This window comes from Carettochelys insculpta, chromosome 6 (assembly GCF_033958435.1).
Source record: "Carettochelys insculpta isolate YL-2023 chromosome 6, ASM3395843v1, whole genome shotgun sequence".
Lineage (NCBI taxonomy): Eukaryota > Metazoa > Chordata > Testudines > Carettochelyidae > Carettochelys > Carettochelys insculpta.
In genome coordinates, this window is record NC_134142.1 from 56,890,060 (window position 1) to 56,908,219 (window position 18,160).

An 18,160-nucleotide genomic window follows, 5' to 3' on the forward strand; every position below is an offset into this window, starting at 1 on the left:
CGCAGCTAGCGGCACAGACCCCCGGGGCGCCGATGGTGCAGGGCTCGCAGGCACGTGACCTGCAGGCGCTGGGGGAGACCACCCGCGCGGCACCGCAGTTAAGCGTGCCAAGCGCGACGCCGACAGCGGGGCCGAGATCCCCGGCACGGAAAGGGGCGGAGTTAGCCCCACAGGGGAGGGGAAAGGCAGCAGAGAAAACCCGGCACCACAGCCCTTCTCCAGGCAGGGCTGCTCTCTCTAAGCCCTCCCCTTATGCTGCGAACTCCAACAAGGAGGCAGGGGTCTCCCCCAGTCTACCCTGAGCCTCCCTCCCCGTTCCTCCAGCCAGAGTCACCATGGCTTGGGCCACCCTCACCTTTTCTGGGATTTGACCCCCTGGAGTACTACCACAGATTAGTTTCACCACTGTCTCAATCACCCAGACGATCTCGCTCCCCCAGACGCCGGGGATATGCGCCTCGAGAGTGGTCCAGGTCTCCATCCCAGGAACCGTGCCCGCGTTGCCATGGTCGCCCCTATCACGCTGGGCATAGACAGCACACCCCCAGGGACAGGTCCCCCCCAGACGGTTCACTATCCCCGAGGGCGATCGCGGACAGGGACGGAAACGCAGCTATCTCAGGGGGTGTTGGTTCTGGAACCCCGAGATTTTCCCTCGCAAGCCTCCAGCGAGAGGATGTATCATCGTCAACAGGACCCCGAGGGCTCAAGGGAGGCTTACCCCAGTGGTTCCTCTCTGTCCTCCCCCGACTAGGCTACGGCCCCAGGGGATGTCCACCCCCCGGACGATCTCAAACAGTTCCAAGAGCTGTTTAAAAGGGTGGCCTTTACGCAAGGCATTAAAACAGCAGAGGTGCAGGAGAAGCACCATCAGCTCCTCAAAAACCTGAGACCTCCGGCCTCTTCTAAAATAGCTATTCCGCTCGACGAAGCAATTATGGAGTCCGCTACCATGATATGGCAGACCCCAGCGTCCACTCCACCTATAAACAAGAGAGCAGGTAAGAAATACTTCGTCCTGGCAAAGGGCGTGGAGTTCCTGTTTAGTCACCCACAACCAAATTCACTGGTGGTGGAATTGTCTCAACAGAGGTCGAAAACTTCCCAGTACAAGGCAGGGGGAACGGACAAAGATGCCAAGAAGCTAGAGCTATTCAGCAGAAAGGTCTACTCCTCCTCTACCCTACCGTTGAGAATGGCAAATTATGCAGCACACACCTAGCGAACCATAATTTTGACAATTACTCCAGACTAACTTCTGTCATGGACTCGCTTCCAGAGGATAAGAAGCCGGTGCTGAAGGCCATCGTGCAGGAAGGCTACACAGCCTCGAGGACAGGAGTTCAGATCGCCCTGGACATAGCAGATACGGCGGCACGCTCAACGGCTATGGCAGTGGTCAAGTGCAGGGAATCCTGGCTTCAGACATCGGGTATCCCGAGGGATCTGCAGGGGAAGATTGTCGATCTCCCCTTTGACACGCGAAGTTGTTTGCTGAATCAACTGATTCGGTCCTTCATTCCAGTAAAGACTCAAGGGCCACTCTCAGAACCTTGGGGATTTATACCCCTCCATACAGGAAGAAAAAGTATTACCCTCAGCAAAGACGATACCCGTATCAACCCCAGCGTGCTCAGTACCAAAGGGGCTACGAACAAGGGCGGCATCAACAGCACCAACAGTATAGAACTCCCAGGCGACGTTCCCAACAGAGCCGTGCATCCTCGGGGCAGGGCCAAAGGCAACAAGTTTGGCAGACAGATCGAGGGCTGCACTATCACTACCATCGTGCAATGTCATCCAAAGCTAATGTTCCATCATCGCCTCCGACCGTTCTACGCCCAGTGGCAAAAGATCACCACAGACAAATGGGTACTGGAGATCATAGCCACGGGTTACGCGATCCCCTTCCAGTCGCTCCCACCGCCACAACCTCCACCCAGGCCCCATCTCAAGGACACCTCCCACGCAGCGAGACTCAAGCAGGAGGTGGACCATCTTATGCTTATAGGGGCAGTGGAAAGAGTGCCGGAGCAACTCCAAGGCAAAGGGTTTTATTCAAGATACTTCCTCACAGAGAAAAAAACAGAAGGCTGGAGGCCCATCTTTGATCTTCGAGGCCTCAACCGGTACTTGCGCAAACAACGCTTTCAGATGATCACAGTCGCCTCTATTCTCACGGCACTGGACGATGGAGTTTGGTTCGCAGCCCTCGACTTATAAGACGCGTATTTCCATATAACAATTCACCCAGCTCACAGATGCTTTCTCCGGTTTATGGTCGGCAAAGAAGATTTCCAATACACGGTTCTGCCGTTTGGCCTCTCCTCGGCCCCAGAGTCTTTACCAAGACCCTGGCAGTGGTATCAGCCTACCTGCACAGACAGGGGCTGTTTATATTCCCATATCTGGACAACTGCCTACTGAAAGGGGCTTCGAAGGAAGAGGTACTACGCATGATAAGCATTACAGCAAGCACGTTCTCTTCGCTGGGCCTGGTCATCAACCTGGTGAAGTCAAAGATCTACCCCACACAGGACATAGAGTTCATAGGGGCACGCATAAACTCCATCACAGCAAGGGTTTATCTAACAGATGCTCGCTTTCGCGCTATTGGTTCCCTCGTACAAGTCATCACCTTCAGCCCCATGGTGCCGGTTCTAACGTGCTTACAGCTGCTAGGCCACATGGCAGCAGCAACGTTTGTAGTACAGAACGCCAGATTGCATATGCGCAGCATGCAGCATTGGCTGGCGAGTGTCTACAAACCGGCAACACACGCCGTCCGCAGGGTGGTGTCGCCCACGACAGAGGTGCGCAGATCCCTGCAATGGTGGGTGAACCCCAAGAACATGCTAACGGGGTACCCTTTCATCAACCACAAATCTCTATCTTCCTCACCACCGACGCTTCCCACGTAGGGTGGGGAGCACACATGGGCGAAAAGGTGACACAGGGACTGTGGTCCCCTACGGAACAGTCGCTGCATATAAATATACTGGAGCTCAGAGCAGTGTTCAACGCCTGCAAACACTTTCAAGACTATATACAAGGCAAAGTAGTTGGGATCAGTACAGACAATACCTCCACCATGTTTTATATAAATCGACAAGGAGGAGCTCGGTCCCGTGCCTTATGTGTGGAAGCAGTCCGGCTGTGGAACTGGTGCATCGCCAACAATATAACCTTGAAAGCCTCGTATTTCCCAGGCGCTCACAACATGAAGGCAGACCAGCTGAGCAGGTGCTTCGCACTCACACACGAGTGGCAGATCCGTTCCGATCTGCTACGACCGCTTTTTCACGCATGGGGGTTTCCCCAGATAGACCTGTTTGCCACTCAACACAACAAGAAGTGCCCTCAATACTGCTCCAGGGCAGGACTGGGACAGGGGTCCCTGGGGGACGCATTCACGATCTCGTGGAAGGGCCCCCTGCTCTACGCATTTCCTCCCACAGTGCTCATCCACAAGGTCTTGCAGAAAGCCAGGAGAGAGAGAGCCCGCATGATCCTAGTAGTCCCAACTTGGGAGCGACAGCAATGGTTCCCCTTGCTCCTGCGCATGTCGGACCGCCCACCGATGCCCCTTCCGGTGGCGCCGGACCTGCTCACGCAAGCCCAGGGGTCCATAGTGCATCCACACCCCCAAGGCCTGCGACTGCAAGCATGGTTAATCTATGGCTCAGCTCCCTAGAGAGTACATGTACGGAGGGAGTGCAACAAGTCCTAGAAAGTAGCTGAAGGACTTCTACCAGGAAGACCTACAAGCAGAAATGGACTCGATTCACTGCATGGTGCTCTACCAAGCAATTAGGTCCCCTTGATGTGCCTATATCTGTAATATTAGAATATTTACTGGACCTCAAGAGAGGCGGACTTTCCGTATCCTCGTTAAAGGTCCACCTTGCCGCTATATCAGCTTTCCGGCATGAAGAGGAAGGGCCCACGGTGTTTGCCCATCCCATGGTTACCAGGTTCCTCAAGGGGCTGGTAAACCTGTACCCCCCTCGGAAACCGCTTCCACCTTCGTGGAGCTTGGACCTGGTGCTTAACGTGCTAACGGGACCACCGTTTGAACCCTTAGCCACAGTTTCCCTCCGTCTCCTTACGATGAAAACAACCTTCCTTCTTGCAATCACGTCAGCTCGCAGGGTGAGCGACCTCGCGGCAGTTATGGCAACGCCAACCTGCACAGTATTTTCAAAGGAGGCGGTAACCTTACGGCTGCATCCAGCCTTTGTTCCGAAAGTTTCTTCAGAGTTTCATATTAACGAACCTATAGTTTTACCCTCGTTTTATCCAAAGCCTCATAACTCTAACAAAGAGGCGCGCCTACAACTCCTGGACGTGAGGAGGGCGCTGGCTTTCTATATAGACAGGACTAAGTCCTTCCGGAAAACGGATAAACTCCTAGTCTCTCTCGCTCCCAGATCAAAAGGAGAAGGTCTCTCTTCGCAGAGAATCTCGAAGTACATCATATCCTACATAAAAATGTGCTACGAACTTAGACTCCTTTACTGGCTCCGCCTAGGGCTCACTCCACCAGGGCGGTGGCGGCATCAACAGCCTTTTTCAAGGGCATTGCGTTAAGACATCTGCAGAGCGGCGACCTGGTCATCCTACGATACCTTCGCCAAGCATTATGCCCTACACAGGGTATTCCAAGAGGATACCCGTCTTTCGACAGCGGTCCTTTCGGGGGCAAGCTGCACATAACCCGATTACCCACCTCCTTTCTTGGGTTACTGCTGGGTAGTCACGTATCGTGGAGCACCCACGGGGACACTCAAGGAAGAAAGAAAAGTTACTCACCGTAGTAACGATGGTTCTTCAAGATGTGTCCCCGTGGGTGCTCCACCACCCGCCCATCCTCCCTGCTTCGGATCTCTGTTTAGTATTTTTCAGGAGCATCCGAGGTGGTTGGTCAAGGAACTGGTGGGGACCGGATCGCGCACGTGGCCGGGAGCGCGCAAGGGAGCAGCGCGCACTGGCGCATGCGCGGTCCGGTAGAAACTGCTGGAAAGATCCGACCTGCGGCGCCGGGGCAAGCCCGACACCTATCGTGGAGCACCCACGGGGACACATCTCGAAGAACCATCGTTACTACGGTGAGTAACTTCTCTTTAATGTAACCTCACTAAACTTAAAGCATTTAACAGGTAATTACTGATTAGTCTGACACTGTTCCTAACTTGGAAAATCCTTCAGTTACTATAGAAATTACACTCGTGATGAGCAAGTGTTAGCTGGATCCTATGTAGTGCCTTCAAAATTACACGTGCTGGGTCAATTGAAAAAACTCAGTGCAGTCTTTCTAAATAAAATACTTAAAATGTCATATGATATTGACAACGGCATGGAACAGTAAACTGTTTCATATCCAGCAGCTTCAGGACTGGGAGGTTGCCAGATATTCTGAATAATAGAGAAGTATACCTAGCAATACATAACACTAGGGAAAAACAAGATGAGATATTAGGAAACAAACAAATGTGTGCAGACTACTTTATTTACTGACAATGGAAGTATTGAACACTGTGAACTTATACTGTACTTGCTGTATTTACTTTCACTTTCCTGTACTTATGGAAAATGTAACTAAAATTTACTTATGGTTAAAATACTGGTTGTTTGAGAGTTCTGAATGATAGAATGTTGGGTATGAAATAGTTTACTGTAATAGTTTAGGAAGGAAGTCAAAGTAGTGGCACCAACAATATTGATTTTAATTTAGGAAAGGGAGGCTTACTGCTGGACAAGCTTACATGGCTTGTTTAGATCTCTGCTGGAATGTGAAATGTCACAAAACACACTTGGCATAATTACACACTTCTTTCTTTATTATAGTCAACTTCCTAGATCTGGTTTCAGCTAGTCCACCTGGAACAATTACACTCCCATTTTAACATGGTCAGATCTGCTTCTCTGTCAGGCTATGTAAAGATAGGCATATTTTTAACTTGATATTAACATTATGAAATATACTTTAGCTTAAAATTCCTAGGTTTTAGAATGTTGTAAGCCTTATTTGTTAGAGTGTGCTTAACTAATTTGGCTTTTTGTTTAATTACGGTGCTTTTCTGTTATGGCTTGCACATTTCTTCCGTGTAATGGAACCTAGTATAAAAATAAAAAAGAGGAGGGTGGCTTAATTTGGTTCACCCATCAGAAGTAACAGATGGAATAGGTTACAAACTGTGTTCTGGGAAAAAATATTTGACTGATTTTGAGAGATTCAGAGATGCATTTTGTAAAGGTTCACTCTATCTCAGTATATAAATATATCACTTTTGGAAACTCCATTCTGTTTTCAGTCTCTTATAACTATATGTTGGAAAGAGATTAGCATTCTGGCACAAGTATGCTAGTTAAACTCAAAATCAACTAAACCACACATTTGCATGCTAAAATACATATATAGAAGAACTATTTATTACAGTTAGTTCACTTATGCTAAAATGATATTTTAAAGTAGAACACTGGCTTGTGTCTCTAAAGTTTGATTTATCTCCTGACTCTTACTAGAAAACCAAAGTCATGTAATTTATTTTCTACTCTTTCATATTACATGTTCTTCAGAAAATAAATATTATTTCTTCTAATAATGAGAAGCAAATACTTGACTTTGAGAAAATAACACAAGTAGGAAATGTTTTTGTAAAAGGCTGGTAAACAGCTGTAGAGAGTATTGTTTTAGATAGAGAATTTTTAGACTGGGTCTTCATTGTTCTGCTACACAGTGGAGCAGTTTAGCTGAGTTTGAGGCTTTTGTGACTCTACCTTGAAAAATTAGTTCTTCTGCAATTTGAGATTAAATTGTATAGCAAAACTTAAAAAAACCCACCATTTATAATTTTATAAAATGTCACTGTACATAGGATATCTTACTTGACTGAAACAAAGCCACTCTAGACAAAAACAAAATATTAAAAATTAGGACCATAATCTTTCAAACACTAAATCATGTATATAATATAACTTACTTGAATATTTCAGTTGACTTCACTCAGGCTAAGCATGTGCCTAGAGTTTAACCTGTGCATAAGTGTTTTGAGCATCATAAGCTATAATTGCACTTTATTTAAAAGCTTTCTAAAACAAAATTGCTTTGCATTTGTTGTTCATTAAAAATTTAGTCTTTTGTAATATATTAACAGTCTGAAGTTTTTCTTTTAAAAATAGAAGGCTAATGTTAAACTGTTGTCCTAGATTTGGACACCTTAACAGAGGATTTTCACATGCTTTTTAAGAGCACAAGTCCCATTAAATGTATTTTGCAAACCCTGAAAGCATATGTCGTAGGCAAAGCATTTCAGCTTTCTTGACTGCAAGAAGTTTAAATATTGGCATAGGTCATCAGTTACAAACATAGCATAAGCCATTTACTTATCTATATTGTAGGGTTGTTTAACAGCTTAGCCAGTTAAAAGTTTTACCTTAGATCTACCACCTGGCCCCACTGAGGTCACGGACATGATGTCTTTCCATCAATTCCACTCTGGTTGTGGATTCCCATGGCAGCCTGGGTGTGCTGCTGTCCACCCTTCTGACCCACATGGCTGGCTGCTGGTGGAGTTAGCTGGTCAGGGACAGTTAACTGGTAAGCATACATCCCTATTTCGTCTTTTGAGTTAATAGTGTCATAGTAATGATTTTAATGAAGCCATAACTTATCTTTCTCAGTACACCTGGGCATTTTACTTGTGTGTGAAGGAGGGAAAACCTATATAGATTCTAAAATTCTGCTATCAATTAAGATATGAAATAAATAAAAATCCAACTTAAGAATAAAATGGGAAGAAAGTGAAAAGCTAGAAGCATAAATAAAAATTATGGAAATTTATCTGTCCTGACTGGCAGGAATGTAAGTAGCCCAACACCTGAAGGCCCAGCCAATTTTTATTCTGCTTCTTCAGCTATCAGAAAAAAGGCAGATATGGTCCACAAGCTGCAAAGCCAAATAATCTAAAGCAACAAAACAAACTTCTAAGCTAATGGTACCTGTGTTTCTAGTTCAGTCCTTCCCAGGAACAAGGGGGTACCTATGCTGTCTCCATAAATTCAGCTCTTAACATCCTTATTGTCACAAGACAGATAAACTCGTAAGATCAAGTCACAATCCTGTGGTAACTTCTCTTCTCCCCTCAGTGCCTGAGTAGACTTTGATATTTGTGTCTTAACTGGATTCCTCCATAGGTTTGCCGCTTGGGTTTGTCTCAGTTCCCTTCCCATTGGAAAATGTACATGCTCCCTCAGGCAGGGTGTTGCCTTCAGGAAGCCTTTCTGCCCCTTGAAATGTTCTGGCTAATAGGCCTTGGAAGAATCTGCTCTAAGATGCCTGAACTGATACCCATGGATTTACCACCAAACACAGAGTAGACTTTGGACTTTCAACATAGGGGCCAATAGCATATGAAAAGAAGTCCCCAAAATACAAAAATATGAGAGGGTGTCTTCTCTCACGGGTTTAATTTTTTTTTCCTATCTAGAAATTTTTCATATCTTAGGTCTTCCTCTGAACCGAGAGAAGGATATGCATTACTGGAAAATGCTCAGTACAGAATACTTTTATAACTTTTCAAATGATAGTTTACTCAATCTGCTGATTGTGCTTATTCTGTTTTTGTGCATCTATAATTCCCATATTTGAAGTTAGAAATGTGAGGTATAAACCAGTTTTATTCATTTAGATATGTTAAGTGAGGGCCATTAAGCATATTTTAGAAACTTGATGGCTTGTTGATAAGGTCAGTAATGTATAAATGGGTTTGTTTTTCTTATGGAGGAATCCATAGGATGTGCTGAGAGTCTCCACAGAGACATGTAACTGGGCCACCTGATGTTGGGATCCATGCTGAACATTTCACTTTTCCCCTGAAAGTGAGGAAAAAGTTTGAATTGAGCACAAAGGATTCCCACCTGTGGCGCAGTGTATACAAAGAAAGGAAGCCAAACGTAAGGGGCTGCTACCAGATGCTAGGATCTGCTTACTTATCTAAATTACTCCTGGAAACATCTAAAATTGAAAGGGGGGAGGATCAAGGCCAGATGGGAGGTTTTCCAGTCTGTGAAAGAAGATAATTACTGTTAGGGCAAGGTATTACAGGTAACGCACTTCTGAGTGTATTTGGCTTACCTGGGTGATGTTTTGTTTTGTTTTTTAATTTGGCTAACTAATTTTGTTCTGTGTTCTATTCTTTATAGCTATTTAAATACTACTTTTTATATTTAATAAACAAAAGAGATTTTATTAAGAAACCCAGAGAAAGTAATTGTTGTCCGGGCACTGGAGGCAAGCAGATGTGCATATCTCTCTCTCCATAAGAAAGAGGCAGGTCTGTAGAGAGTAAGGGTGTGTCTACACTAGGAATTAACTTCAAAGTTAGGTACTACTTTGAAGTAGCTAGCGAAGAGTCTACATGCATTTTCCCTTACTTCGAAGTAGGGAGCCCCACTTCAAAGCCCTTGCTCTATTCCTGGATTAGGGTGTGTGTAGACACTCAACTTTGAAGTTATTTTTGTAGCGTAGACACAGCCTGAGAGATGTATATGGGTTCAGGTCCTACTGGGGCTGTGCACCTGGGTGCTGAGGCACATGCCTTTAACTGAGCCCCCCCAGCCCAGCACGGCCCCAGCTCATTGCCCCCACCAGCCCTGGTCACCACCCACGCATGGCTCCAGCTCACCCTCCTACCCCCATCTGTGGCTCCTGCTCACCACCCCTCAGGCGTGGCTCCAGCTCAGCCTCCCCGGCTCTGGTTCCACTCTGTGGCTCCAGTTTAATCCTCCGTGGCCGGCTCACCACCTGAGCAGGGCTTCGCCTCACTACCCCACATGCATGGCTCCTGCTCAACTGCACCCCTCGCCCTCCTGCAGCCCTAACCCACCCTGAGCTTAGGCCCCCTTCCACAACCCCAACCCACCACCAGGCTTAACCTAGTCCAGCTGCTCCCCCTGCCCCGACTTACCTTTTTGCTGCTTCCCCAGCTGCAGAGCTTGTGTTCCACCGGCGGAAAAGCCAGACCGAATCCAGCTGCGACCCCCCCCAAGTTGCTTGCAACCCCCCCAGGGTGTCAGGACCCACAGTTTGAGAAATGCAGTCCTAGAGCACCAGTGTCAGCAGCACAGAAGTGAAGAGTAGCAATACTACTCTATGCCACCCTTTTTTCTGTGCTGCCTCCTTTGCCATTAGGTGGCTGGAGACTGGCAGCGACTGACTGAGGGCCCAGCTCTGCAGTCAGCAGTGCACAAGTAAGGATGGCACTACCATGGTATGCCATCCTTATATCTGCAGTGTTGCTGGTGATGGTTCTGACATCAGAGCTTGGCTCCTGGTCAGCAGCCTTTGCTCTCCAGTAGATCAGTGCTGAAATAAGGGTAGTAGTATTATAAACAGAGCCTCTTTCTCACCCTCACCTCCACACAATCCATACACTTACAACATCCTGAAATTTGAGATTTAAATAGCTGAGACTTATTTCATCTACAATTTTAAAATCATATGTTTGTTAAATGGATCGTGAATTTGGTAGGTCCCTAATTGAAGTGTATGAAATCGATAATTCTGTATCATCTTCAACTGAGTGTTAAAGTGGAGGGTTTTAGTCAGCATTAAAATGCATGATCAGAACAATAGCCCTTTTTTAACCCAGTTTTTGGACTATGTCCACACCTTCATATAACACAAATTTTGTTTTTTGTTTTTGTTGTTTTTTTTTTAATTGACTTGTATAATATGTGGTTAGGAGTAGGAGGAAGAGAAGCTGAAAGCTTTGGAAGCTTCTTGGAGGCAAACAATAGTGATGCATTTGTAGGTGTAACCCAGTGACATTTTGGTGGAGTCAGGAAGCCGAGACACTGCTGACAAAGTCTTCTTTACACTGTGAATGGGTGATAGTGAGCTGCCTCCTCATCCTGAGTGCCACCTGAAAGCATCAGAATAGGTAATTCAGGACTGGGAAAAGCATAGTACAGAAATAAGTATTGATATTTAGATTAACTCAGACCTGAATAAGAATCACTAATAATCTCTCACCTGGTTTGGCGTTTTTTGATGCAGAAGTAAAGGCAGGCAGAAAGAGACCCTACTTTTTCCCTTTGTGGACAGTTCTACCTAGGATGGAGTACCTCAGTATCGATCATTTGCAGGGAGTTGAGAGAAGAGCTACAAAAATAATCTATGAATGTGAAGAGATTCATATAGGAAGAAAGACTGAAAGATCTAAATTAAAATTAATAACATCATTGCACAGAGAGGAGTAATTACTGATAATAGAAGACAGTTGAATTCTGAACAGTGGGATTAATAGAGTGCAAAACCTAACTAGGAAAATAAACAGTCCTAAGTTCACCTAAACTGTGTAGTGGTTTCCCAAGAGAAGGAAAGAAAGTTCTGTCAGATGCCATGCTTCAAAATGGACTGGACAAAGCGTAAAAAATAAAAATTGGTGAACAGTTCTGGATTGGGAGGAGGAAGAATGCGCATATAGGTAGTCTAAAAATTATTGCTGTCTATTTCAGAGCTGTTTTAAATACAGGACATTGTTGTCAGAAAAATGGCAATGATTAGCCTAAAACTTTAATATTTCTTACACCGCATGTTATCATATCAGAATGACACATTTTCTAAAGTGTAGCCTTTGCAAATTGTTTTCTTTGTTGGTTTCCACAGAAATCGTAAATGGCCATTATTAAAAATATAGAGAGTGGAGTCCTGTGGCAAATATGGGTTTGTGATGAGGGACTCTTGAGGATACAAGGGAACAGAATCTTTCAAGTGGTATTTATAATTAGTGGGTAAAAATAATATGGAGAGTACATTGTTCAACACTTCTCTTTATGAATACTGTGTTCAAAATTAATCCTCATTTTGTGCTTGTTACAAAAGACTTAGATTTCCTGTCTTAAGAAAGTGGGGGGGGGGGACAAAGTGCATTGTACAAAATAAATACTAAAATTATCATTCTGAAAAGACTGACGGATTTAATGGGGGAAAAAAAGCTTTTAACAAGTTACAGAGTGCTTTAAATTTAAAAGTGCAGTAAAAACATGAGACCACAAGACCCCTGTTACAGACTGTTCACTATTGACATTTGTAGCAACAAATGTAATAGAACTGTCATTTTTCTGTTCTAAAGTTATCACACAGAAAGTTTCACAGTGATATGACAATTGTTTTGTTTCGTAACAAGACAAACTCCATATGCCTTGAGTGTTTATTTTTGTGGTCAGAAGTTTTACACTCTTATTTTTCTTAACATTATCACTGTTTTTATTGCAAAAGTAGATCAGTACAAATTATAGGGTTTTTTATGATACATTTGTCTGTTTTAGCAAATAGAGTGCAAAACTATAGCTGTCTATATCGTGCTTGTTTTCAGCTTTAATTTCTTTAATGTGTTAAGTAGGTTTGGCTTATCTACATGTATTTTCTCCAGTTACTGTATTCATTTCTGGGTTCAGTGACTTCTGCAGAAGGGAGAGAGAAATGGTTTTGAAGTAGCATACAAGTTGGTCCTACCATACGCTCAGAAGCTGTGTTAATAGTGCTCTTGCTGTACGTCTTTTAGGAAAGCAGTACTAGGGCTCTTGCTGATGTAGACATTCACTAAAAAAGAATATCGCTCCTCAACTAAACTGCTATATTGGCTGAAATGTCTACTCTACACTTGGCCTTAGTTGTGTGTACTGGGAAGAAATTGCACAAAGACTTGTTAACTGTATTTAACAAGTCATTTTTCAAGGAAAATTCCAAAGATGTTTATCAAATATCCTATTTTTATAAATGTTTTGATATTTTCAGAGAATTAAAATATTTTTTTCTTCTTGGTTTCTGGAAGGTGGTTTTGGAATGTACATTAAAGAAGGACCTTGTTTACAACAAAGTTACCCCAACTTTTCACCACTGGAAGATTGATGACAAAAAGTTTGGTCTCACGTTCCAAAGTCCTGCTGATGCGCGAGCTTTTGACAGAGGCATCCGTAGAGCTGTAGAAGATCTCTCTCAAGGTATGCGTCTTGGGTGCGTGTGTGGGGTTGGTTGGTTTGTTTGTTTGTTTGTTTTTAATTTATCCATATGAACCACATGAAATGAGACAATAAAAGTATTTTGATTTACTACTCTTAAGAGACTTAGGCCGCTTCTATGCAGGCTGCTTCTGGAGGCCTCTTCTTGAAGACCCCCCCCACTCCAGGGGCTGTGGTGCTACATGCTGTTTTGGAGTCCCAGAAGAGCTTCTTCCAGACTCCAAATCATGTGACCTTATGCTAATCAGGCACAGGGAATTTACATTTGTGTCTCATTAGCATATTTTAGACTGTTTATTAGCATGCCACTTTCTCATGTAGAAACAGTCTTAAAGAATTGGTCTGTTCTACAATATACTGTGGTTGTAATGATTAGGTAGTTTAATAGTACTTTGAATTTCTCTAGCACTTTACATCCAAGGATCCTAATTCTCAAAACATCCCTGTGTAATGAGGAAGTATTATCTCCATTTTACAAATGAGGAAACAGAGACAGAGAATTGTTTGCTGACATGCCCAGAATGTGCCAGAGGCCAGTGATGGAACTGGTTAATTATCCATAAATTCCCATTCTTATATTTCTTTTTAGCTGAAAGTCCATCATTCCCATTAGTTGATCCTGTTTTGTATATATCAGTGGATTCGCACTAGTACCTCTTGGGGGCATGTCAAATTATATCTTCTTAACATGTGAACTGTGTATGTGAATAGTCAAACACACTTAAGATTACTTTCTTTGCTGAGCCCCTTAGTCATAATAATTTTAAGTGATTCTATCAAAATAATTGAATGCACAAATTGTATAGCGGATCCATTGGAAGATGTCTCATGGAAAGTTTTAAGCAATGGTCTAATTACCAGCAAGTCCTAAAGCCAGGCTTCTGTCTGTGTCTTAGAAACTGAGTGCACAAAAAAGACAGTGCAATAAAGATTGTTTTGAGATAGAAACACAATAAATTTGATGAAAGCAAAATCAATATTTGTGAATGCCAAAGTGAGAGAATGTCCCTTTCATACTTCCAACAGGGAAAGTAAAGCAGTGGAGAATTTGGTATTTTGTGTAGATAGTCACCAGAGATGATTTAATTTTTTTTTTCATGTGCATGAAGCAATACTAGTAAAAGGAGACATACTTTAAAAGGCACAATGCTAATTGTTTTTTAAATGACTTGTCATGAGCAGAGCTGTATGAGAGAAAATGCAAAACTAATCAGTAAACTCTTGAGCACATTGTTTCCCCCCCACCCTTTTAAAGTTGGTCCATGTGTAGCATGTGTGCACACACATTTTTGATAGTATTCCAAAGTAACTTTTTCAAGGAAAGATTTTTGTCTTGAGATATATGCAACATATTTCCTTTTTACTGATTCATGTGGCTAACCATAACTTAGGGAATGGCAAGGTTATACACTTGAACCTTGTTAATCTGGGTGTTTGTGAACCAAGAACACCCATGGTACGGACGCCCACATGGCTGGAACTCCTGGGTGAGGAAGCCCTGAGTCTCACAGGCCAGATCCAGGCATGCTGCTGGCTAGCCCATCCTCATAGGAGTAGGGACAAACAGCTCTGCATGCTGCCATTTCTCCCCAGTCCCTCCTGCTCCCATTGGCTGTGAATTGTGACAAATGGTAGCATGGGGTGGGGGAGCCATGTGTGCTCTGGAAGTGGGGCACCAGCTAATCACTCCCTCCCCCTCATTTCCAGAACCCTGAACCCCACCCCCCTCAAGATTTCTCCCTTCCTGACCATGTACCTCCACCCCCCAGCATGCCCCTGTCCCATATCTCCCTCCCAGACCCGATGACTTAAGAAGACATAGTGAACACTTTCATATCCAGCATTCTATCATCTGGACGTCTCAGATAACTGCATTTTAACCATAAGTAGTTACATTTTCCTAAGTACAGTATAGTGAAAATGCATACAAATAAACACAGCAAATACACTGTAAGTTTACGGTGTACAATACTATCGTTGTTGGTAAATAAAGTACTCTGCATTCATTTTTTTTTCTTAATATCTAATCTTGTTTTAATTTAGAGGTTATGCAGTCCCTCTGTTATCCAGAATAGTTGAACATCCAGCAACCCTCTGGTCCAGGGGCTGGCAGATATGGAAGAGTTTACTGTATCACTTCTTGGCTTTTTTTGGCTAAGATAATGTGTATATTTTATGACGTGTTATACTTGTGCAGTACTCTATAATGGCTTATACGTACAAAGGCCTTAGTAATAGACTTTGTTTACCCTTCTTTATGATGAACACTCTTGGTCCACAAAATTTCATAATCCAGCATGGCCTATTTCTCAAGATTGCATGATTAGAGAGGGTCAAGTATAGTATGAAGGAGCAGCACAAACTATATTAATACTTGAAGCATCTGTAAAACTTCTAATCCAAAAAACGGTGCCCTCTTGTAAATGGTGGTAAAGCTTTTTTTTTTGGGGAGGGAGGGTGGGAGAGTGGGGTGCGGGGTGGGGGGGTTAAGCTTTTACAAGCCAAGGAGAGAAAAGTATAGTAGGTGACTAGAAAATTTTCTTAAAATACATTAAAAATTACTTAAGATAAGTAAGATGCATGCAAGTCACTGGGGCCTGATGAAATTCATCCAGGAATACTCAAGGAGTTGACAGCAGAGATCTGAGCCATTAATGATTACCTCTGAAAAGTCATAGAAGGTGGAGAGATTCCAGAAACCTGGAAAGGGCAAATATAGTGCCAATATTTTAAAAAGGAAATAGGGATTATAGACCAGTCAGTTTAACTTCTGCATCCAGAAAGATAATGTAGCAAATAATTAAGCCATCAATTTGCAAATGTCTAGAAGATTATAAATTGATAAATAACAGTCACCATGAATCTGTAAAGAACAAGTCATGTCAGACCAATCTGGTAGCTTTCTTTGACAGGGTAAGAACCCTTGTGATAAGGAAGCAGGCAGTGTAGATGTGGTATGTCTTTACTTTAGTAAGGCTTTTGATACTGTCTCACGTGAGAGTCTCATAAGCAAAGGGAATATTACATAGATGGAGCTTCTAGATGGGTGCATAAATTGTTGGAAAATTATTCCCAGAGAGTGTACAGTTATTCTGGAAGGTCATATTAAATGGGGTCCCTACAGGGATCTGTCCTGGGTCTGGTTCTGTTCAATATCTTCATTAAAGATTTTAGATAGGCATAGCTCAAACACTTAAAAAGTTTGTGGGTGGTAACAAATTGGGAAATGTTGCAAATGCTTTGGAGACTAGGATTGAAATTCAAAATGATCTGAACAAACTGGAGAAATTATCTGAAGTAAACAGGATAAAATCAATAAGGTCAAATGAAAGTACTCCACTTAAGAAGGGACAATCAGTTGCATGCTCATAAAATATGAAATTAATGTTTAGAAAAGAGTACTGTGGAAAGGAATATGGAGGTCATAACGGACCGTAAATTAAATGAGTTAACAATGTAACACTGTTGCACAAAAGAAAATCATCATTCTGAGATGTATAGCAGGAGCATTGTAAGCAAGACATGAGAACTAATTCTTCTGCTCTTCTCCATGCTGATTACTTAGCTGGAGTATTGTTCCCAGTTCTGGGCAACAGATTTTGGGAAAGATGTGGACAAAGTGAAGAAAGTTGCCCAGGCAACAAAATGAAAGCTCTCGAAAACAGGACCTATGAAGAAAGACTGAAAAAATGGGTTTTAGTCTGGAAAAGAAAGGATTGAGAGGAGACATAAGTGTTCTGGTACATAAAAGGTTGCTGCAGGGAAGAGGGAGAAAACTGTTCTTCATCTCTGAAAATAGGACAAGACAAGAAAGAATGGTCTTAATTTGCAGCAAAGGGACATAGGTTGAGCATTAATTAAAACTGCATATGTTTCAGGGTGGTTAACCACTGAAATAAATTACTTCAGGAGATTTTTAAGAACTGGTTAGACGAAACCTGTCAGGGATGGTCTAGATAAAGTAGATTATCTACTTATTTAAAGGTCTGAGAATTTAATGTCCTATGTAATTACTGAAGGTTGAGATGGAACAATTTAATTAATACACAAGTGAAGGAAGTTTTGTTTAATTTTTGCCTTCTTCATTTTTCCACAGGTTGTCCACCATTGCACAGTGATGCTGAAGTGGCTGAAGATGGATTTCAGGTTAGCTTTTTAGCTTATTATCAGTTGCATAATATGCAGTAAATAACAGTTGATTGACTTGTGTAATTTTATTTCACTGTTTCTCCCTAGAATGGATAGTATTTTAAGTTTAAAGTCAGTTTCCTATATTCAGTGTTTTGAAAAGTAGTCAGTCCATTCCATCTGATATCTTCGTACTACATATTAAACAAGGTGATGATTTGCTGTTTTTAAAGTCCATTTTTGAAGATCGTCTGTCTGTTCCAGAGGAATATATGTGCTGTTGAAACAAAGTTTTATCCTCTGGTAACATTTCAAGAAAACCATAGGATCTGTCTTTTTTTTTTTTTTTTTAAATAGACAATTTTGTTTGTTTGAGCTGAATGTCATTGTGCTGTTGTATATTCTGCAAGCACTGTTCATGATTAGGTAGTGGAGGGGTTTGTTTTGTTTGTTTGGAGGATGTACAAAACAAGCTACGAGAGTCATAGAGGAAATGGGAAGAGTCCAGTCCAAATAGATTTGCAATATCAGAAAACTTCAGATAATTTTAAATCAATCTGGTGTCGTAAAGGTGTCCCTAAACATCTTTTCAAGGTTTTATTCATCCTAACAACATTATAAAACTAATTTTTATTTGAACTGTTCTTGAGCAATTTCAATAGACAATGAGATTAGTGGTTAACAAGCTTCCTTTAGGTATGCCACAAAAAATTAGGGCACTTTACCAGAGTACTCTGAAATTGATATGTAGTAATGACTAAAGTGTTAGCATATAATTAAACCCCCATGTCATTTCTTTGTAAAGCATAAGAGCTTTTCATTTATAAGCATGCCAGTGTTCTAGTCCCAACTATTTATTGTAGCAAATACAACGAACAACTTGGTTACTTTTTTCACCTTTTCAGATACAGTACATAAATAAAGGTTCTTTTTCTGAATATTGTGATTCTCCTTGAAGACTTCAGAGTCACTCAGAAAACTTATAGTAATGAAAAGCAGTTTTTGA

At 42.6% G+C, this 18,160-nt stretch overlaps 1 protein-coding gene across 2 annotated transcripts in view; it reads left to right on the forward strand.

Annotated features, from left to right (window-relative positions):
* The window catches only part of SPRED1 (sprouty related EVH1 domain containing 1), a 126,980-nt gene that overhangs the window by 83,065 nt on the left and 25,755 nt on the right, over window positions 1-18,160 (forward strand). For both annotated transcript variants that reach the window (XM_074996941.1, XM_074996942.1), the window contains exons 3-4: window positions 12,840-13,008; window positions 17,123-17,172. In XM_074996941.1, coding sequence (XP_074853042.1) covers window positions 12,840-13,008; window positions 17,123-17,172 — 219 coding nt within the window. The remainder of the gene's footprint in view (window positions 1-12,839; window positions 13,009-17,122; window positions 17,173-18,160) is intronic.